Genomic DNA, 22920 nt, shown 5'->3' with positions numbered 1-22920 from the left:
AAAATGCAACAGCATAACAGCATATTGTCTAGGGACCTCAAGGCAACCTTTTTTTCCAAGAAACAGCTTTACTGTAACTTCTTGGCAACCACACGCAGTACAAACTGAGTCAGGAGGAATGATCTCAGCCTCTTCGTACATCTGCATTGTTCCCCTCCACCATGGCTTCGTGGAGCATGAATAAGAGACATTCAAATGCAATTTATGGAAACTTTAGCAAATACAAACTGGAGTAGCCCCTTAGCAGCATATCCAACTGCTTGTAATGAATCATAGCAACTGAGGTACCCATTTTCCATGCAATCCAGTGCATTAACACTAAAGCAGAGGTTGAGCAGTATTATTCTGATCCAAGGAATGGGTCCACTTTAAGGGAAGTGGTTGAAGCATGCAAAGTTTATTCTAGAGTTATAAGGAAGCATTTGTTACAAACAAATGCTGAAAATTCGAATTGACCAGGAACATGTTTGAAAAAATCACCATCAGTATCTTTCATCCATCATGGAAAATTCATCCTCTCAGTTGTCTCAGTTCTCAGTCACAAATTTCCTGTCACAAATATAGCTGCATAAATACTATCCACAACCTAGCTAGTCTTTTTATTATTATTATTATTATTATTATTATTATTATTATTATTATTATTATTATTATTATTATTATTATTATTATTATTTTATGCCAGGCAAATGCAGGACCCAAGCTATTTTGTTTTTAAAGTGATTACAAGATTTTAGTTAAGCATACTTAAAATCCATCAAAGTATAAGTCCTCACCTCTTTGATCATTGAGCATCTTTGCTTGCTGCATGACTAACAATGTTAAGTGAATGTATTTGCCCAGAAGCTGGTAACATCATGGTTACCCATCTCTGTTGCTCTAGATTAGACCTGAAGGGCAAAAGAAAAGCTCCTGTGCACTTCTGCCCTTTAAGATAGTGGTACTTTGTTATGCAAAGTTCCTCTCATTCCACGTTTAGGAAGTCTCTCAGGACACAATGCAGAGAAGGCAGAGTGAAAGGTAACTGGAACAGTTCATTAGAGCACATTCTTTTATTAATAGAAATCATAAGAACAGCTGGAGGGGCAGCAGGTGAATAGATGACATCGAACCATACATTGTCAAAAATTGTTCAAAAGAGCCAAGTTGTTCAGCAATACAGTTGTAGTTGGTTACCTTGTTCTGCCAGGGTAAAGAAGCCTTCGAGGTGTGGATGTGGATCCCTGAAGAGCTTTGATTTTCTCACCAAATATCTAAGACGGGTTTCTGAACTGGTCCCACTGCCAGTACTGGAGGCCAAACAAATTTCACTTGCAAGTCTTCTAACAGTAACTAAGAACCAGAGTCATTGACCAGAGCATCCTTGTGCTACTTACCAGCCATAACAAAAAAAATACTTTCCCTGGCTTACAGAATTTGTAATCTCCTATCTTCTAATTCACAGAGCCTGTAACAGACTGAAGGAAGCAGGGTACTAACCAGATCAGTGCAAGAGCCAGACAGCCCCAGCTTACAGAACCTATGGGTGCTATAAATAAGTCTTTTTTCCTTCTGACTTACTGAATTTATCCAAGGATGTTCCACTTGGACTGTTCACGGGGAACGATCTCCTATTTCAGGACCACTTAGATTTTGAGAAGACTTCAAATTTAGAGATTACTGTTTGAAAACTTTCTCCGCTTCTCTATCTATCAGGCAAAATTGATGAAATCAAACTCTCTTGTCATCCTCAAGGTGACTTCCAAGATCTCCTCCTCAGACAAGAAACGAGCTTTACCATTCTTGCTGTCTACAGGGCAAGGGAGATGCAGCAGCAGCTTCCTGTAAAAGAGGACACTGAGTTTTAATGTTCCAAACTATGTGAGCAATTAAGATGACATTGAAAGTTCCTCTTGCAATTCACCAATCAGTATACCAAGGAAAGTCCATTCAGTATATCCTTCTCATGATAGATTGTGGAGTACCTGCAATACTTGATGCACAGCTATACAGGCCCTGGAATATTTCCAACGCTTCCTTTCTTTTCTCTGTGGCTACGACAACAGCTTCCAATGATGGATTGTGAGCTCTCTCCACTGTTCTTGCTTATACATGATGCTGCATTTTAAATGCAGACAAAGAGCTGCATTGATTATGCTCTCCTGGTGGTAAAAATCTGAATAATGCCTAAAGCCTGAAAGCGTCTTTAGGAGCTTGTCTTATAAGAAATAACTAGCACAGCTGGAGATTCTGGACAGTCCAGTTCCACAAAAGATATATCTACACTGAAAAACACATTTACAAGAGTGAACTTACAGTTGTAAAGCTGCCGAAATTCTTTTTTGTAAGCTACATTGAAGTGATCCCCTACCTTTGGCTCAGGCCTGTACTACACAAAGGTTAGATATTTGACTCAGGAGCTATTTGACATTCCCTTGCTATGGCAGACATTCCTGGAACGTCAGACAATACTTCTGGTTTATCTCCCCGTGAGGATGTCTAGGTCTGGACTCCTTCAACTCTAATAATAATTCAAGCTTACTTGCTTATGCAGAATCTGGACTCTTTCCTCTGTATCACAGGCTTATCAATTAATGGTATGAATGATTGGCCAGTCTTGGACTTCCACTGATTTGACAGTGCAAAGAGAACCAAGGAGACTTTAGAATAAAGAAATTTGCCCAGCCAAGCACTATGAAGCCCCGCAAGACAACATGGTAGTGTGGATAGGGGTTACTTCAAACTGGGGTTTAAAATCATGTTGACTCTTCCAGACCTTTTTGTCTGTGTAATAGCAGCCACAGATGAAAGCAGCACATTCCAAACATCTTTGCATCCCACCTACTGAAGGCAACAAGTTGTTATAATTTGGAAAAGTTCTTAAAATCAGCTGGGCTTAGAATCAACCCCAGGACTACAGAGTTGGAAACAATTCCTTTGAGCTTTTCCATACATCTGTGAGATCACAATGTTTTTTGGTGTGGAGAACTTGAAATCTTATTTGTTTCTTTCATACTGAGAAGATTTGCACTTAAATTTACAAAAGCAGCACTGGCTCAGGCTGTACCCAAGCAACCATTAGATTTACAACAAACTTTGATTTGCTAGGCTTGTGACAGCTGGATACTAAGATAATGGCAGATCTGACTCACCAAAAAGACAGAACTGCAAAAGAAAACGGAAGCTGAAGCTTTCCTACATCTGCAGTATTGCATTAAGCTACCTCTTTTATTACCTACAGGTCATGCTAGTTATTAGCTGGACAATTATTCCTCCTGCTTTACCTGTTTCAGAGCCAGAACTTTCAAACATTCTTTTAGTACTGTTGCATCTTCAGGTTAAATTCGTGCAAGGGGTAACCGATTCAGGCTGGTTTTGTCTGTGAGAAAAGTGACTTTTCTGAAGTTAGTTCACTAGGGAGAGAAGTTATTTTGGCCTTAATCTATGGTGCACACCTTGAATTGATTTGCAGGATGCTATTCACATTTGAATCTTCCCACATCCCATTCAGTGCTGAAAGGTGCAGGTAGAGGGTCAAGCTTTCTTATGCAAACACTTTATTGTGAAGAACTTAGAGCAGAACAGACATGGCAATTACCTGTGCACCTCAGGCAGGGCAATTGCACAGAGGGAAATATGGAGGAAGATTGTGAGAAGCCTGAGTATAAGTCAGTCAGTTCATTATCTTCATAGTTTTGAAATAGCTAGCCCTGTAACAAACTCAAAGGGAATCTCTTCAGGGAAACCTTGTACCATTTCCATGTCTGCATCCATGCCTAGTTATCTGCAGAGTTTCAACACCTGAAAGTGTCTGTACATTTTTGAGCTCCTTCAGTTGTTCATTTGTACAAATTAGTATTTAAAAAGTGAATTTCCAAGAAGTCCTTAAAGACTGGGCAGTTTTTTTGCCAGATATTTTGTGCCCTTGAAGCCCTAGTGCTTAGATAACCAAAAATCTGTTTTAAAACCATTTTTGCATGAATAGTATCACCGATTTAAAGCTAGCAAACTATAGACATAAGGGTGAAATATAGTTGTTTATTTCTTCTGTGTAATTAATAATTTCATCATTGTCTTTAACTTTGATTTCCAGCATTCTCTTGGAGGCTTGGTTAAATTTTCTTTGAAATAATATATTGCTTGTACTTCCATCAATTACGTTTCACTTACTTTTGGGGAGTTCGAAGGTCAAGAACCTTGTCCTGGATATCTAATGTGATGTCTGAGACCTTTGTCTCTGGCAGCTTGATTTTAATCTGAAATGACAGGCAGAGGTAAAACTGTGATTAGAAATATAGACCTACAAGCCATAAAATACACCATCTCCACAAACATTTGATGCTAGTGTCAGAGCGACATTCTGAGTAGGTAATATGTATTAGAGAAAATATGACAAAGCGATAATTGTTTTCAATAGCTTAGTGATGTGTGCTGATACCTTAATTTTCTACAAAATCCGGGGCTGATAGTATACTTGGCAGGTATTCTTTACCCACCAAAAGCCCCTGGATTTGTATATTCCAAGGACAGCTTGCTTCAGCTAGAAAAATTGCACAGCAGTTATACCTGTCATGAGGTTTAGAAAGCAGGGAAGTCTTTGATCATATAATAATGGGACAGAATCTGTTCCCCGTAACTTTAAAAACTGTCATTACTATAGCATTGTGCTAACTCACACATGGTAATAAATGCAGACAGATGAAAACTCTCAGTCCCTCTCCACCCCAAAATTGTGTCCATGATGAAAACTCATTTTAGAGTTACTTTCATTTCCCTCAAGTCTGTGTGGCACACATTTTAGCACAGATTCTCCTGGATACACTAGGTCCTTGAGGAGATATACACAAGTTCCTCAGGTTAGCAAATGTAAATATCTACAGATGCTTAGATAACTAAGAAAATCCTACAGGAAGCCAAAGACAGCCATACACCTTGGTGTTTACATACTCTCTCTCAAGAAGGACAGATTGAAGATAAGTCTTCAGAGAAAGGGCACAAGGAAAGGATGGGAGATACAGGTTTAACTCACCACCATATCTTCACAGCAGGCTGTGGAAGGGTCTTTCCTACTCATCCCAAAGAAGACATCTTCTGTTCCCACCTGCTGTTTGAATAAAATCTCATACCTGAAAAAGAGAAGTAGTTGCGTAATACCAGGAAACCAAAGGAGATTGTATTTCTCAGGGGACCATAAACCTTTGTATGAGTGCTGATATCCTTATCACATTCCCTCCTGCTTTTCTGTCTCCCTTCAAGTCTTCAAGCCAACTGTACTGGAATTCTGTCCAGAGACATGACTGAGTTAGCTACAAGACACATGAAGAACATTCACTCCATCTTTCAAGGTAGTCACTTTACTGTCTCTATTTAACTAACCAGCCTTTGCAGGATCGTGGAAGAGAAAATGCATTCCAAGTGAAAATGATACTTATCAACTAGTCAAAAACCAAAAACTCTCGAGAAAAGGCTTTGAAAAGGATGCTGTCACAATTACACGTGTTCTGTTCTGTCATTCAGCCTATTCTTGCAGCCCGAGAACACCACTGTTATCTTGTATAATTTTAATTGCTTTGCATTTGGCCAACATCGATTTTCTTCCCCTCAAAATCAATTTGTTTAATTTAGAACCCTACAAAATCTAGAATCACATGTTCCCTTCCACTTGATATTTAATGAATGAGGAAATGCAAACTAAAAGAATGTATTTAGAACATATTACTCCTGCTAAATTGAGCAAAATAAATGGAGACACTGCTCAAAGCTGTTGGAAAAAGTGCATGGAAAGTCTTTTTCACATCTCCAGTGTTCATGTGCATATGTAATAATTCCTAAGTCAATGAGAAATCTGTCTAACCGCTCTGGATGCACCTCTAACCATCTGTTTTCCTTTTGGGCCTTTTTCCATGATTTAATTTGATGAACTATTACAAAGATTTATATTCTCTTCTCATCTGCGCAATGCAGGACAATTACTTGAGGCTAGAGAAAGACCACACTTCACCCATCAGGGAGGGGAAGGTCAAAAATAGCATGAGAAAAGCCTCTGTTGTGTCCCCACACAAAGAAAACATGTTCTGTACCTCACAGGTAATAGTTTCAAGAACAAGCACACAACAGTATGTAAGGATGCAGCTGAATGCCAAACCATTTTTGGAAATGCTGAGCCTAACTTCAGACTGGGCTCAGTCCAGTTTTTATATCAGGAAATTGAAAAAATAATGGCATGACTTATGCACAGAGAAAAGTGATGATTCTGGACTACAATCTGGTGTACAATATGCAGCTTCATGGATTTTGGTGCATCTGTTCTGACATCTCAAACTCCGGTATAGTGCATCAGAACACAATGATTATAAATTCAAAGTCTTCTTTGTGAATTACTTGACCCTGAAGGCTTTTTGACCTCTACAAACTACAGCATATCTTGCCTCTTGATCTATTTCAAAAACATTGTATTTCTATGACCAAAGGAAAAGACTGGTTTTAGGCTGTCCCTTGACAGACTATGATTGAATAACAAGATTTTGAAAAGTTTAAAACTGCCTGCATGTAGCCTTCCTTCCTACTGTAGTATTTGTCTCTGAAGAGTTTAATTATTTGAAATATAAACATGAGTTTGAGTACTTTATGAATTTGAGAATGAAAAATGAATATATTTCAGTTGCAGCAGGAAGAGCCAGGTATTTCACACAAACTTGGCGTGTTTCAATGCTAGTAAATCACATTGCTGGTCTCCTTCCCCTCCTAATCCCATTTGGTACAAGTATCTGACACTGCAAATAATCTTATGACAGCAAAAACCAACTCTACATTTCTGTTATGCGATCAGAAGGCTTCCAAGGGAGAAGTTAAAATCCCTCCTCCCTTGTTGCTTTAGTTGAAACACTGATATCATTCCCTTGCCCTTTCATGACTAGCTTTTCAGACTGCTATTTTTCACTCACATTGACGTTAACTCATATTTCCAATAAAACTATGTAAAACCCATGTAAACCCTATGTAAAAGCCTCAGCTGACTTACTCTGGCTGTTCTCTTGGATCCCAGATATCATCAAATTCAGATCCTTCTGGGACCTCCTCCGTATTCCAAATAGCTTTCCTGTTTTCAGATTTCACTTCAGAAGTACCTGTAAGTGATGAGAAAAATCACACTGTCATGTTTTATGGAATGTCTGTTTCTCTAGGTTTTCAGCAAACTTTCATTTTTCTAGACTTAAGAAAAATCTTTGTATCAAAAAAAAACACATTATAATTAATGATTACAATCTTCTTCCCCTCGATATGATATGAATCAGAATTTGCAGAGGGAGGATGTTTTCTATTCTATTCCCTTAAATCTCCTTTACTAAACCTCTATGTCAAGGAAATTGTCCTATCAGGCATGAAATATCTAGTCCTTCAAAACGTGTAGAAGTATGAAGTATTAATCTTTCCCCATGTCCCTGACGTGAGATTTTAAGTGAGCAGAGTCATTTACAAAAAGATCTCTTCCTCACATATAAATCCAGTTCTTCCCATTAACTATTGAGCACAGCACAGATAAGGTACTGAAGACTCATGAAAGTCCATGGGAAGGATAACATGGTTTATACCTATTCTACAATTGAAAATATATTTTCTAGTTAGCTGGTAAATCTGCAACCTGGAGGTTTTTATAGTAAAATCTCTGGTTATTTCTGGATTCCAAGAAAAAACAATCTGTTGTATTTACAACAGTTCCTTTCCTGTTAATTTCATCCTGGTTCTTCTTAAACTGTCTTATAGGTTTAACTGTCCAATTATGTGACACTGTAAGCTTCAGGAAGAACTTCACATTAACTTTGCTAAGACTGGACTTGACTTCTTTTCTTTCCTGAGTACATTTAAGGTGTTGATACAAATTTATGAACCCTCAAGGCATTTTTTCGCATTGTCTGTGAGTTCGTCTTTCTATAGGATGCCAGAACACCTGGAGTCAGATAGTGAGTTTAGTTGAACTGGGTTTCAAGACAAAGAACAAGGTACAGTAAGGAAAAAACTGAAAAACAGCTTTTGGTTTGTTGAGGGTAGCCCTGAACAAAGCTTATTTTTCATCTCACATTTTGTCTAAATAGGGTTGTGAAACTTTTGGGGGTAACAACATGTCTGTGTTTCATGGTATATTTCATAACTCTTTAATACTACAAGCACAGACTCAGTTTCATGCAGTTTGCCCCATGAAGATCCTTTAGGATGAGTACTAAAAGTCCATCTTCCGTGGTTGCTGTAAGTAAGCAATAACAATTCTGTGAGAGTACTTATTTGGAGCCTTTTGCTGCTCCGTTATGACTCCCCCTTCCCAGCCCATGACCAGGCTGCGTTCTCTACTCGGTTTGTTATCACCCCTTGAGGCTGGTACCCTCCAGAGTTACCCTTTCTGCTGCTCTTTGTATGCTTTGTGGTTAAGTTTTCAGGAAAATGAGAATTTTAGTGCAATCAAAATGTGGTGCTATTTCCATCTCAAAGGTCCACCCACTTATTGAAGCAAACTATTTGTGGTAATTTACTGCAGCTGTTACAGTCTGCTAACACACAACTGAACGCTAAGGCATACAAACACTCCTCCTTACCACAGGTCTCTTTCTTTGCTGGTCCAATGCTACCAGGAGTCATAGCACTAACAGAACAGCGTGGCTGCAAAAAGAGACAGATTAAACTCCAATTAATTTTCATAAACAGCAGCCCTGCAACAATGAGTATCTATGTCAGTAAGTATAACATTATCTGAGGTCAAGTAAATCACTGCTAGAACAAAAAGAATTCCCCCAGTTTCAAGCCTGAATAACTGAATATGCTCTCTTACATGATCTCTCTTTGCAGAGAGGAGCTTTGATAACTAACTGGGTTTAGACAGGACTCCCAAAAGTAGCATTAAAGCCAGATGTGCTTCTGGAGCATTTGCTTCTATGGCATTTTGACAAAATTGTCTTGCTTTGCCTGCCATGAAAATATTGAGTGAAAGCAAGGGGGCTACATGCAAATCCCATCATAGCATTTAGATTCCTTTTAACAGTAGAGATCATATGAGGCAACAACATTTTCCTCTAATTATGAATCAATTTAGTGTTAATAGGCCAATGTGAGGCATTTCTATATATAGAGAAGTTCCTTGGTTTGATAAAAAGTGCCTCATATGCACAGAACATTAAATTAAATCAAAATAAAGATTTCAAATTACCCAGATTGACTCAGACTTAATTGACATCACTTGTGGCAATTTTCCATTTCTGCCTCTGAAGTGTCATTCATTTTATTAATAAGATGTAAACAAATTCTTTTAAAATCAGGATGTTTACTGCAAAGATGTACAGCAGTAATGCTGGCTTTAGAAATCAAGCATTAAAGAGAAGTGTAGCTAGAGTATGATGGACCACATCTATCATGTACTGAAAGAAACTTCAAGAGATTCATCTGATCTCTTTTCCCCCAGATAGTCCCATTGCCACTACTAGCACACAACTGCTGGGTCAGCCAGCTGGCTCCTGGAAGAACTGATGCCACAGAGGAGCACAAAGACTTTTGCCAATTTTTGTTAGCCATGTCGCTATGCAACCTGTTGAAAATCCTCAGACTTGCCAAAGTTTTGAGCTTTCCCTGAGGCCTTGCACATTGTGATTGGTGGTACCTGTGGTCTTCCCTGAGCACGACAGACCTAGGTACTTCTCCCCAGCACACCTACATGCCTAGATAAAAGCAGCAGTTGTATATTGCAGGAGAAAGAGACATTTTTCCAAAATATGTTATTTTCTTCTATTCCTGAGGTGAACTAATAAAAAAGAACAGAGAGATATTTCTCTCATTAACCATTCAGATCTTTCATCTTAGCATGGTTACTCACTCTACCATATTCTATCATCTCCAACATATCTACTGTGCTTCAATGATCAGTTATCTCTACAGTTCTTGGATGTCTGATACAGATTTAATGTATTCAGGTGCCTCTGGATGTTTTACTCTTTATGCAGAAGTTGAGCAGCAACTTCTTCTTTTCTGCATATGAAATCCTGACTGTAATTGCCTTCACCTCTAACAAACTTCAGGGAAAAGTAAGTGGGAATCGAAGTATCTGTAGCTCTCTTAACTATGTGTTCTCATTTCCTTTAGGACGAAAAAAGTGAATATCCCATTCTCTGGTCACAGTCTCTCCTCATATTCCTGGGACAGCATCTTCCTTCAAGAGCTTATTACGTTAAAAATATCTCCTGTCTGCTTCAGTTGCTCCAAAGCCTTATAAGGTTTTAATTTGTTTTTACTTTTTTATTTGTTTTTGTTTTGGGGACTGTTAGTGTTAGGTTAGAGGTTGGACTCGATGATCTTGAGGTCTCTTCCAACCTAGAAATTCTGTGATTCTGTGATTCTGTGATACTCACATTGAGATTAAAAATAAATAAATAAATAAATAAATAAATAAATAAATGAATGAATGAGAGATTTGCACCTCCCTAGCTAACAAGGATCGGCTGCAGTGCAGCAGGTAGAAGAAGCACCAGTTGTTATGCCGGACTCACCCCTTGCTCGTCGTCACCATCATCATCGCCAGGCGCATCGCTGAGCAGTTTGGCAAGGGCCTGCAGGGACGAGGCTGAGGAGAGGCTGTCCAAGTCCATAGCCGCTGCTGTAGGCAGAGAAAAACAAGGGGCGGGGACAGAAGGGGCAGCTTTATTCTCACTCCTTTTATTTGTTATGTTTATTATGTAATATTTATTATTTATATGACTATTTATTGTCACTCCTCAGGGGTGTATGTTCTAGGGGTATTGCTCTTGATTTAAGTATTGCGTGTGTCAATACATGCTTACAGGGACCTGATTTTTTTTATAATGGACCCAAACTGCAGGTTTTTGCCCCCAAAGGCTCTCTGGCTGCGGAGCGCAGGGCCCGGGCCGAGCTCTGGGCCTGCACCGCGCCCCGCGTCCCCGTTGCCATAGCAACCGCGCTCCGCTCCCCTTCCGCCTCTTCCAGCCAGCCAATCCGGCGCGGCGATTGATGAGCGACGGCGAGCTTAGCCAATAGACAATAAAGGCGGTGAAAAGCTGGGCGGCGATTGGGAGGCTGGGCGAGGGGGCGGGAGCAGGGCTTGAATGCCACCGGGCGCATGCGCTGAGTGCGTCATCAGTGCGCGCGGCGCGGTGTGGCGGCCGGTGGGTGCTGCGGGTGGGCTCCGTGACGGGGCCGGGGGAGGCCGCGGGGCCCTCTCGCCAGGCCGGGCCCTCAGGGTCCGCCAGGCCGCTCCGCCATGAACCAGTTCAGCTTCGGCTCGGCCTCGGCCGGCGGCGGCGGCGGCTTCACGTTCGGCACGCCGAAGACCGCCACCACCACGACGGCCGCCGGCTTCTCCTTCACGCCCGCCCCGGCGGGGGGCTTCAGCTTCGGCAGCGCGGCGCAGACGCCCGCCAGCAGCCAGCCCGCGGCGCTCTTCTCCTTCAGCACGCCCGCCACCACCGCGCAGCCCGCCGGCTTCAGCTTCGGGACGCCTGCCGCCGCCACGCCGGCAGCCAGCGTGTTCCCGCTGGGGTGAGCCACCCTCCCTGCGGGCCCCCTGTCCTGCTCCAGGCTCCGCTCTGCTTACCGCGAGCCTGCTGCTTGTCAGCACCGGTGCCCAGAGCAGGCTTGAAGAGCTGCTCGTTCTGTAATAAACCCTGCTGCTCAGCCCTTGGTGGTTGTGGAAAAAGTGGCTTCAGCTCTTATTATAAAACACCTGAGAGCCCCCCCTTGCTCAGGTGGGGCTGTTTTCTCCGTAGAAATGACTGCCAAGCTTTGAAATGTTTCTTCAGATTTGTTGTTTTGGAAACCCGCTACATTGCAGCGGTGGGCATGGAGCTCAAATGAGGGTTAGTTGTGATGCGTAATTAAAAGAACAGGCTTGTGTGGAGGAAGTGGAAAGGATGCTTATAAGCTGAGAGAATAAACAGCTTTATTACACCGCTGTAAATGCCTTACAGCATACTGATAGGCAGAAGTAATTAAGGGGGTGTCAATATAAGGAGGTTAACGGTACTGCAGATGACAGGACTTATAATGCAGCCTTTGTCAAAACAGAAATACGATCCTGGTGGAGTCCCTGTTGTTTTCAAAGATGTTTTCTGTTGTTTTGTTAGCAAATGGTCCGTAAGAAAGCTGACTCAGTATTTGCTGGATGTATGTCTTAAACAGGCTGACTCACTACTCTTCTTTATTTTCTTTTGTAGGGGAAATACACCCAAATTAAACTTTGGAAGCAGCAGCACAACTCAGGCTACTGGAATCACAGGGGGGTTTGGGTTTGGTAGCTCTGCACCAACCAGCACACCCTCGAGTCAAGCAGCAGCCCCTGCTGGCTTCGTGTTCGGAGCTGCTGCTGCTGCCACCACCGCCACCACCACGACGACCACCACCACTCAGTCTGGGACGACTGGAGGCTTTACTTTCGCTAGTGGTTCCACGACCCAGGCGGGAACAACCGGCTTCAACATCGGCGCTGCGAGCACCGCGACTCTGCAAGCAGCGCCCACGGGGTTGACCTTCGGAGCAGCGCCTGCTGCTGCGGCCACCACTGCGGCCACCTTAGGAACCACAGCCCAGCCTGCAGCCCCCTTCAGCCTAGGGACGCAGTCCTCAGGTGAGTGCCTGGGCTTGAAACACGAGCTGTTTTTGGCAGAGTTTGTATGTATAAGTGGGCTAATGAGCTTGCCACTTGGCTAACAGTGTGGCTAGCAAAGAGTCTGTATGGAGGAGTTGCTCAGAATGGCACCTTGGTCTGGCTTTGACAATATGTCAGGGCTGTCGTGGGTAGGGCTTGAGTGCCATGGATACAGGCTTCTAAGCTGAGTGGTGTGTTACAGGTATTGCTCATGTGATGGGTTTGAAAGGTTGTTGCAGGAAGAATGGCTGAAAACACGACAGACACTAGTATGGTCAGATCATGCTGCTGCCTTTATTACCCGAATAGCCTGACTTTTATAGTAAACTTAACAGGGTTGGATAGTGTCTCACACAACATTATTGGTCAAAAGCACTCAGACAAACAACTGCACAAAAACAACCCCACCTGCAAGAAAACAACCCCCTTGTGATTAGCAGTCACGTAGGCCTTGTCCTTGAAGCCAGCTGCTGGCAACAATATTTTTTTAAATTCCTTAGTCGGGCGATGTGGGAAAACTGTCATGGGAACTTCTCATAGTTGTCCTGGTAGCTTGGTTTGTTCAGCTGCAGCAAGCCGTGGGATCTTTGCTGTTTCAAAAATCCTTCCACAAAAGGTGAGGCTGAAATAATATTAAAAGGGTGCGTAGAGGTGCCAGCCTTTTAAAAAAATGTTTTGGTGGCTTTCCTAATGCGAGGGAAAGGGCTTGAAGCAGTGGGGAAGGAGAGCTGCAGGGTGTGCATGAGCCTGTTTGCTTCTGTAAAACTGGCAGAAATTCAATCTGCAGTGTTTGATTTACTTGGTGATAGTTCAGGCCTCCAAAGGAAGATGTGGGTGAGGATGATGTTCATCTTCATTAAATCATTTGTTAAAGCCTTTTAAGTAATCTTTGTAGCTCTACTTCATTTGCTGGATAATGCAGAGTATTTGTTACATTAATATTTAATGTTTTACTTAAACTGTTCCTTCTGCTGCCTTCAATACTGCAATCAGTTTCTCTGTAGTAAAGATTCATCTTTCCTTTTCTATGTATCCTGTGTTTTGTTCAGGTCTAAGCTTCGGATCATTGACTTCAACAACAGCCACTAGTGCACCCACGGCAACACTGACTGCTACGACCAGCCAGGGACCCACTCTGCCTTTTGGAAACAAACTTGGAGGTAGGAATAGATTTTAGGAAATGATTACTCAAACTCAGTGAATCTGTTGCCCTTCTGGGTATAGTTTTCTAAACTGGAATCTGGAGGTGGGCTGGAACTGCTTGTGAGTTTGCAATGGCATCAGTGCTCTGTGAAAGCTCGTTAAATGTAGTTATAAAACTTGATTAGTGGGATGTATTCTGTATTATGTCACATGCAACATTCTGTTCTGCACATCTTTCTGGAGCGTAATGGAAGGGAACCACAAGTTTAAAGGGTACATTGGAAAAGAGTTGAAGCAGAATACAGGAAAAATAATTTCAAATTCTCTTGTACCCATGCAAAAGATGGTCTAATTAGGCAGATTTGTGTCCCATTCATCATGTTGTTCTTCTGAAATGTGTGAAACCCCAAAGGGCTCTGCTTGTTCAAGATCTCCACTTTTTCTGTTTGTAGTAACATCCACAGCTTCTACAACAGCGGCTACCACCACAGCTTCCCTTCTTGGTTCAACGGGCCCTACTTTGTTCGCATCTATAGCGAGTTCTTCAGCACCAACCTCATCTACCACCACAGGCCTCTCACGTGAGTCACAACATGCAGATCTGGTGTGTTGGGGGAGTAATTGAGTAGCGTGGTTGGTGCTGTCTGTAGTGAAGCATCAGTTGCTGAGATAATATGGCACAAAGCTCTTCTTGCTGCTTGGTGCCTTTCCTCTAAATTGTAGCAAAATTTCTTCAGTAGCAAGGCACAGAAAACTTTGTACGAAATAAAGCACTCCTTAGATTCAGTGGGCAAAGCAGCAAGTGGGAATTTTATATGTGAATTTTTGTCTGCGTAATGTCACCACAGCTGAGCTTTCTGGTGATGCTGCTGTTTTCCCAGACCAGTGCCTTGAATCTGGTTACATCTGCCTTTGACTCTTGTAGTAGGTGTTCAAACTTAAAGAACAGTGGTCTGTGACAGTGGAGGTGCAGTGTGGTAAAAACACAGTGTATTCATACAGCTGTACATGTACAAGTTCCTCTGGTAATAATTGACTTGTTTCCTCTTGCAAAATTATTTTTGGCAGGAAATAATATCTGTTTTATGACAGCTTCAAGGCAGTAGCTGAAGTTGAAAATGAGTCCTAACAGCTTCCTTTCTCAGCCTGCAAAGACATGTTAACACTTCGGTTTCCTTTGATTATGGAGACGAACTACAGCAAATGTTAATGTTTACCAGAGTTAACACAACTTTTCCATGTAATAATACTGCCTTACACCCATCTGTGAAAACTTAGTAGATGCTCCCAGGGAGCTTCGGAAGTTTTGTTAGTCATTATTTTTAATTAATCACTTGTAGTTTGAGTTAAATGTCAGATAATTCGAAGTAAGAGAAGGAATTGTAGTTTGACAGCTGAGCTAGTCGTTTTCTATATCATCAGAACAACAAAGTACTGGTTATTTTTTTGACTTTCACCTGCCTCTTTTCACATGGTGTCTGTATGAGCCTCCACGTAAACAGTGATCATGGCTAATGCAAACAGAAATCCAAGTGAGGGTGGGTGGGCAGGCAGGGTGGTTTTTCAAAGGGGAATTGTATTTAATGGGACGTGCAAACTCTTAATGTTGTCTTCTGTTTACAGTTGGTGCCCCTTCCACTGGTACAACTGGTCTTGGAACTTCTGGATTTGGCTTAAAAGCTCCTGGAACAACAGCTGCAGCAACAAGCACAGCCACAAGTAAGTAGATGCTGGTAAAAGACTAAGAGAAAGAAGCCTGACTTCCTCCTAGGAGTAGCCTAAAGGCTAGTGTAGCAGCACAGCAGTGCTAATTTGTAGTGTCCAGTGACTGAAAGTAATACAGTATTTCTTTCTGTGATCCCCCTTTTTCCACAAGTCCACAGTTACTTATGGCTTCTTGAGAGTCTGTCCACAGCAGGGTGTGAGTGAAGGCCTTTAGGGCTTTGATGTTCTAGTCTGGAGTAAGTAGATTAGCTGCTACTCCTATAGCCTGTCCGCGTAGATGCAAAATTGCTTTAGATTTCCCTATTTGGGATAGAAGGGAAGGGAGAGGCCAAAGATTTGTGGGGAAAGTTAGGGAGAAATGTTTTATGTTTTGATTCCACCCTCTTAAGCTGTTTTTTCTGCATTTTAAGTTTAGAAGCACAGGATTTCACTAGCTTTTCTTCCCAAAAATGTGGTGCTAAGTGCTGCATCTGAATGTTGACACTCATGTGAAGATCTGCAGTGCTGCACAGAGTTAGGATTCAGGACTGAGCATCCTTTTTGGGATGCAGTTACCTGTCAGTGTTCACTGCAACAATATGGATGCTGCTCAGCTCATGGCATTTCCAAAGCTTGTTTCTGGAGTGACTGAAGAGTCTAGATCAATACCTGAAGTGTTGTATGTCTGCATGACAGCATCATCTGATAGATGCTCCTTTTCTTTGTAAAAACAGAAATCAATCTTCTGCAAAGCTCACTATAGCAGCAGTGGTTCAGGGCAGCAACTGGATGTGCTGACAGATTTTAGATCTAATATTGAAACACAGATTGAGAGGGGTGTTGGCTATGCTGTGTTTATTTAAATAATGCACAGGTTAAGTGCAGATTGTCAGCTCTTCATTTTTGACCAGATCTAGCAGTCAGGTATTTACCGTCCAATACTGTTAATTGTGTCAAGATGTGCTTCACTTCCTTCTTGACACATCCAGGATTTGCTTTTTGTTAAAGGGACATTTGAGCTCATAAAGCACTGCAGTAGAATTGAATTGGGTCTGTTCTCAGTTGCTACATACTCAATGTCTTCTGTTGTTTGACCTGAATCTCTTCTTTCAGGCACTTCTGCTTCTAGTTTTGCTTTGAATCTTAAGCCATTAACTACAACGGGTGCCATTGGAGCTGTGACTTCTACAACTGCTATAACCACCACCACAACCAGGTGAGTTTTATTACGACTATTCCCTGACTGGGGCAAGAGTCAGTATTAATGCTGGTAGCTGGTGGGGGACGGGGAACCGGTATTATCACCCTTGGATTTTTTTGATCTTATATTCTGTACTGTCTTATGCTTCCTCAGTGCACCTCCAGTGATGACTTATGCCCAGCTTGAGAGTTTGATAAATAAGTGGAGTCTAGAACTGGAAGATCAAGAGAAACACTTTCTTCACCAAGCTACACAAGTTAATGCCTGGGATCGGACACTGATAGAGAATGGAGAGAAGGTAAGGTGATAGCCAGTCTGAACTCATTTTGCTTGCTTAGATTTTTAAAGGCATTGTGCCACAGATGCAGCAAGCCCTCTGGTAAGACGTTCTGCTTTTAAAAAGATACATGTAAATTATATCTGGATGCTTTTGAAAAACTCACCATGTGTATTCTAGTCTTCTTTATAGCCGAAACTCCATTAGTAAATTTTCATCTGTAAACATCTGTGCAACTGTTTTGCTTTTCTAGTAGATGGTTTTTATAATGGCTTTCTCACTTTCACTCGTTTTCTTTTTATGAGATTACTTTTTGAGTATTCCTGGTATAATTGTCTTCTGCTTACAGATTACTTCATTACACAGAGAAGTAGAGAAAGTGAAGCTTGATCAGAAGAGGTGAGAAACTGAACCCTTGGGATGATTTTTTTTTTTTTGCATCACTTTGCATTGTGTGGAAGTTCTAGAATGTATATAGCCTCTAAGCCTGTTTTAAATTGTAGGTCTTTCTCTTTTCAGATTGGATCAGGAGCTAGACTTCATTCTGTCTCAGCAGAAAGAGCTTGAAGACCTGTTGACCCCTCTGGAGGAGTCTGTGAAGGAACAGAGTGGGACTATCTATTTGCAGCATGCAGATGAAGAACGGGAGAGGACGTAAGACAAAAATCTGTTTGAACATGTGCTGAAACAGACTAATATGATGATGATCAATCAAGTATAATTGGGATGCATGATAATACATAACTATCAGTGGCCTTTTTCAAATCTGTAATCCAGTTTTACGCATGGCAACTTACATTTTACGCATTAGAAATACGAGAATTGCAATTGGAAGTCTCTTAATGAGCATGAAAAGAGCTTTGTTGGATGTTGTTCTAATCAGCTGTCTGGGGAAAGGTTTCTAATTTAGGCATAATCTCTAAAAATTAATGATCACTCAGTGATAAAAGTGATGAGAACAGAATGCACTATGTGCAGCTCAAGCTTTCTTCTAAACATAAGTGTTGAATTTTAGCAGGGTAATTAAAGAAGTGTTTTGTTCAAGAGATAAGAATCTCAAAAAAAATCTGGACAGGTGGTTCAATTCTGACTGAACCTTCCAGAAAGAGCTCAGCAGTCTTGCCTGTCTGTCTCCATATGTCTTATAGAGTGAAAGACATTAGGAGTTACTTAATCTGCATAATAAAATGCCTATTGTGGTGCTCTTCCCATATCTGTCATGCCCTGGTTAAGAGGCACGAATGCTAGTTCTGATTGACTGAAGTTAGTGTGATCGGTCGTAGCTCTGCTGAAGTACACTTTAAATGAGTACACTTTAAATGTTCTGACCTTGGTTCCCGTGCATTTCGCAGCTATAAGTTGGCTGAAAACATAGATGCTCAGTTGAAGCGTATGGCACAAGATCTCAAGGACATCATTGAGCACTTGAATACATCAGGAGGCCCAGCAGACACTAGCGATCCGGTAAATCCAGGCTTTATTTTTTTTCATGCTGGAAAAGAGTCACGGGATACTTAAACAGTGCTAACTCTTCATTTGCTTGCTCATGGATACTCTGCTTTTAGTTTTGAGCTAGAAAAAGTATTTTGTTTTATCTTGCAATTCATTTACTTCTGGTAAGACTTGCATTATAACATAATGCAAGCCAGAGTGGCTTGCACACTTAGTCTGCGACTATGTTAGTAGCTTTCAAAGTATCTCACTCTGGTGTGAATTTTTCTCCCCTTCTGCTGTAATTATTGCCTAGATAACTAGTTTCCAAGACCTTTCTTGACTTCTATTTTTGCTACCTGCTCCACCATTTTGTATGAGATGCAGCAGCTGTTGAACTCTTCCTGTACTACTTTTGTACAAGATTGAAATTGCTAGCTTCCTGATATGTATTAAATTGATCTTGTTACTCCTTGCATCTCTTTACTACGAAACTTTTTTCAGTAAAAATTTCCATTTGGTGGTTCAGACTGAGTTTTTTTTTATTTTTTTACTTCATCCATCTCAAGACGAAGATTAATGTTGTGGCTGAATTTGGCTAAAACTAAGCCACAGGCATATACTCTAAATCTGTTTTCTTGATGTCAAGGAGAAGCAGGCTAGCACAGTTGCTGCACAGCAAAAATGACTGCTGTATTAGTGGAATTGCATGTATGAGAAATATTACTTTGGTACTCCGAAGATGGGGACAGGAAGGCTGTCTTTTACTGCTGTTAGTTTTAATGTACTGTAACAAATAGCTCTCACCTTCTCTTTCTGTTCAGCTTCAGCAGATCTGTAAAATTTTGAATGCACACATGGATTCACTGCAGTGGATTGACCAGAACTCAGGTGAGAGTCCATTTTGCAGCTTTTGGGAAATGTAAATACGAAGCGTGTAGTGTGTATGCAAGTGTACCTTGGATATAAGTGAGTTCCTGAAGATCACTGAGGAATCTTCTCCTCCTTGGATTCAATTACATTGTCCCTTCTCTGCTTGAATTCTCTTGATGTGCCCTGAGGGCCTCTGCTGAAAAGTAATTTGTGATAACAGCTGGTATTTTATAAAAAGTGCTATTGGAAATGCATCAATGCAAAGCAGAGGACTTGAAATACCATATCCTTTGTTCCACCAAAATGAGGTTAAATATTTCAACTTCTGAAATGTTCCTGGATTTCCCCTAGAAATAATAAAATGCTTGTTTTGAGGGGGTTGGAGATAGGGGAGGCTAGTGTTAGCAGCATTGCCCTCTGAACTCTGGAAAAGCCAAATCAAGGCAGGACTGTTCTGCATGTGTTTATCTGCAGGCATGGTAACTGGAGTAATAGTGTGGAAATGTCAAAACATCAATCGCTTGAGAATTAATGTAGAGCAGAAAATGCGCTCTCAAGTGAAAACTTGATAGCATAGTTACTGTTATTTCTTGTTTTGGATTCACTCAACTAATATAATATGGTGCTTTCAGGGCTCAACGCTGCAAACAAACAAAAAACAAAGGAACTTTTCTAATGGGGACTGTGTCCTTGTGAGGGATTCAAGAATTCTGTGGCTTTGCTTTTAACAGATGTTAGCAGCCACAGGAGGGCATTGCAGAATAAAGCAGTGCAGCTCTCACCAGTACCAAATTGTGGCTGTCTGACTGCAGTGCTGTTCACATCTGCTGTAATTCTTGGGTGAAAGGAGGCATGCTAGTCGCTAATTTCTTTTTAAATAGTACTATTGGCTTGCTTAGGTCTGGATTAAATTTGCCTTTCTTCTAGAAGACAAATGCTAGCTTTCACATTCCTGACGTGCCTTTATCATGAAATCTGGTATAGCTCCTCTGGCACCAGAACGCTGACTCTACAGAATGTTTGAAAAAAGCAATCTGTTTCATTTCAACTTTACTAGAAAGGAGATAATTTTTTCAGTCATTCTATACTAAATTAATTGTCTTGTCAGTTAATCATAATTCATTATCTTTTCTGATAAACGTGCGTTTTCTAAAGAAACAGTTCAGCTTCAGTTTATCTTCAAACAAGAAGGAAAAAGCCTAAGAAAATGCAGTTAAATTAATATATCTGTTTTTGTGGAGTTCTTGGCAAGGAGAAGAATTCCTGAAATGGTACATTGTGGGGGGGGGGGGGACGGGACACGAAGGTGCAATTCTGAACTTAACCCTCCAAGCAGCTCTTGCAGTTAGTAACTTAGATCTTTCCCAGGCCTACTCTTATGTCATAATTCTTTTTAAAATCAAAAATGAACAAACAAAACCAAACAAAACTCTGTAAAAAAAAAAAAAGACATCTGTGCTGTAGGTAATGTCATCAGTTTTATCAGTTTTATTTCCCATGAAATGCCTTCAGGGCTGTCTTCACAACAGCCAGTGATCTTTTCTAGGCATATGTGTACACAGCAGCTATTAACTTGTCTGACGTGTTCAAGCATTATGTGGAGCTGGGGTGCTTTAATCAAACTAATGTTAACTTGTTAGTGCAACAGAAGCTGAGCATGAATGGGCTTGCTGAACACAGATACGGGGTGATGTGCCTTCCATAAGGTGGACTCAGTGAAAAGAGGATTTGGACAAAACCCTGTTCTGAGATTTCCTTTTTCTGAGAGGAACAGGAATTCTTTTCTTCGTTACAACTGAGTTCTGAGTTGAGATGGTGAAGCAGACTGTCATTTCATGCCATGATCATTTTTGCATAGTGAATTTTTGAAAACTGACAAACTGCAATGTGTTGTTTAATATGTTGCTGGAAGATTCTGCGTTTGGCAGGCTCCAAAATTAAAACTTAAACTGGAATATCTCCAAGCCACAGACTGACATAATGCCGTAGCCCTGTTGAATAACTTCTGATAAGCTTTCATGAAATTAAATTAAACATCGCTCTAACTTGTGCCAAGAATTTTTGTATATTGCAATGCCTCCTGCATTTGAAGTTGATAGTCAATCAGTAGCTTATTTGCAGATCACTGATTTGGAAATATAACAGGTTATCTGTAGTGCGACTGCAAGTGATCTCAACTCTTCTGTATGATTGCACTCTTTCCTATATTTACAGTTAAAAGCTTGTTATGGCTCTGTGATATCCTGCGGGAAAATATGTATATACTTCAAACAGACTGACTAACCTGTAATTTGCATAATTCAGAAGTAGTTTAGCATGAGGTGGGCAGGGGAAGTTCCTTTATGCAGCAATTACTTCCTTTCAAGCTGCAGACCAGCTTGCCTCCTGTTCAGGAGGGGTTTGCTCTGCTCTCTGGTGCTGTGCCCTGAAACTACAAGCTGGCTCAGCAAGAAGTGGCAACAACGTCATAGTTTTTTTCAGATTCTGCTTGCTAGTCCCTGAATGCCACAATACCTTTTGGGCGATCTTTAAAGGCCTTGGAAGGTTAGCAGTGCTTTGTGTTTTCCTGTCAAATCTGAGTGAATGAATGTTAAAATTGAATGTGTTTTTCTTTCCACAGGCTTAACTGTGCAGGGTTATGTTTTAGGATGATTGTGGAATTGATCACTTTTTCTTCTTCCCCCAGCCTTGTTGCAGAGAAAGGTGGAAGAAGTGACAAAAGTTTGTGAGAGCCGCCGCAAGGAGCAGGAGCGCAGTTTTCGGATCACATTTGATTGAAAGTCTCAAATGTTGTTAATATTAACCTACTAGCCGCATAGGAAAGAGGTTGGTGAGGACCTAAGCTTAAACTTGTGATCTGCTTTTCTTTTTGTTGCAATAAAGTTTTTTTTACTCCAAAGCTACTCTTTGCGGTGTCTTTCTGGAATTCACCAACTCCACTCTGAGAGCCTGCATGAAGTTTGTGCTCCAAGCATATGCTGTTCTCTATAGCATGTGCAGACTGTTAGATAGGAAAATGCTGTGTCTTAGGGATTTGAGCACTGTGTGACTTCACAACTGAGCTCTCCAACTCCGCACTTAATTGTAACTTGAATATTTTCAGTCAGAACTTTATTAAATTTATTCAGAAGCTTAGAGATGGCTTAATGAACAGCCGTGTTCTCATAAGAAGCTGTAGGAGTCTCATAGATTTTTAGCTTCCCAAAACACAAACCAGAGTTCACTCCAATTTCTGAAAGTGGGCCTCCTTTTTTATAGTTTCTGCATTAACTGCTTTTTCTCTTTGTGCCCTCAACTGTTCCCAGAGTAAGCGAGATTTTTAGCTGAAACATATTAGATGTGCAAGTGCAACATTTAGTAGTTACCACGTTTAGTAGTGGAGTGTGTTCAGCTGCAAGGGTGGAGGAGAACATGTTGGAAACTCTGAAGACTTAGGGTGAATGGTATTTAATAACAATGCAGCTGCACATTCTGTAGTGTATTTACTAATGCAGTAACTGAGTAATTATTAATTTAGCAGACCAGCCCCAATTCTCATTTGCCCCTCATGCTGCCTGCATGCAATTGGTGTGCTTTATATTTAATTTCTCCCTGTCCCCTAGTCTTCCGTACATAATTATTCCCCGGAATAAAAGGGAAGAGCCACCTGACTATAATATTCTAGCAGATTTTATT

General features: G+C 41.1%; 2 protein-coding genes across 3 annotated transcripts; one reads left to right on the top strand and one right to left on the bottom strand.

Annotated features, from left to right (window-relative positions):
* Positions 1-751: 751 nt before the first annotated feature.
* Positions 752-10935, bottom strand: DNAAF6 (dynein axonemal assembly factor 6). 2 transcript variants are annotated; one of them, XM_068697156.1, is made up of 7 exons: positions 10803-10935; positions 10506-10612; positions 8568-8631; positions 7001-7106; positions 5009-5105; positions 4150-4235; positions 752-1821 (listed from the first exon to the last, which is right to left on the bottom strand). In XM_068697156.1, exons 2-7 carry the CDS (start codon positions 10602-10604, stop codon positions 1692-1694), a joined length of 582 nt encoding a protein of 193 aa, XP_068553257.1. In that variant the 5' UTR covers positions 10605-10612; positions 10803-10935; the 3' UTR covers positions 752-1691. The 2 variants fall into 2 exon arrangements, with proteins under 2 accessions (XP_068553257.1, XP_068553256.1); XM_068697155.1 differs by having other exon boundaries at positions 10797-10929.
* Positions 10936-11099: 164 nt separating this feature from the next.
* Positions 11100-22144, top strand: NUP62CL (nucleoporin 62 C-terminal like). Its single transcript, XM_068696886.1, has 12 exons — positions 11100-11511; positions 12186-12595; positions 13666-13776; positions 14212-14340; positions 15383-15478; positions 16577-16679; positions 16818-16962; positions 17291-17340; positions 17461-17595; positions 18294-18405; positions 19197-19263; positions 21932-22144. The coding sequence occupies exons 1-12, from the start codon at positions 11234-11236 to the stop codon at positions 22021-22023; spliced, it is 1728 nt and encodes a 575-aa protein (XP_068552987.1). The 5' UTR covers positions 11100-11233; the 3' UTR covers positions 22024-22144.
* The last annotated feature ends 776 nt before the right edge of the window (positions 22145-22920 follow it).

This window comes from Anas acuta, chromosome 13 (assembly GCF_963932015.1).
Source record: "Anas acuta chromosome 13, bAnaAcu1.1, whole genome shotgun sequence".
In the NCBI taxonomy this organism is placed as follows: Eukaryota; Metazoa; Chordata; class Aves; order Anseriformes; family Anatidae; genus Anas; species Anas acuta.
This window is presented reverse-complemented; position numbering and strand designations above follow the sequence as displayed.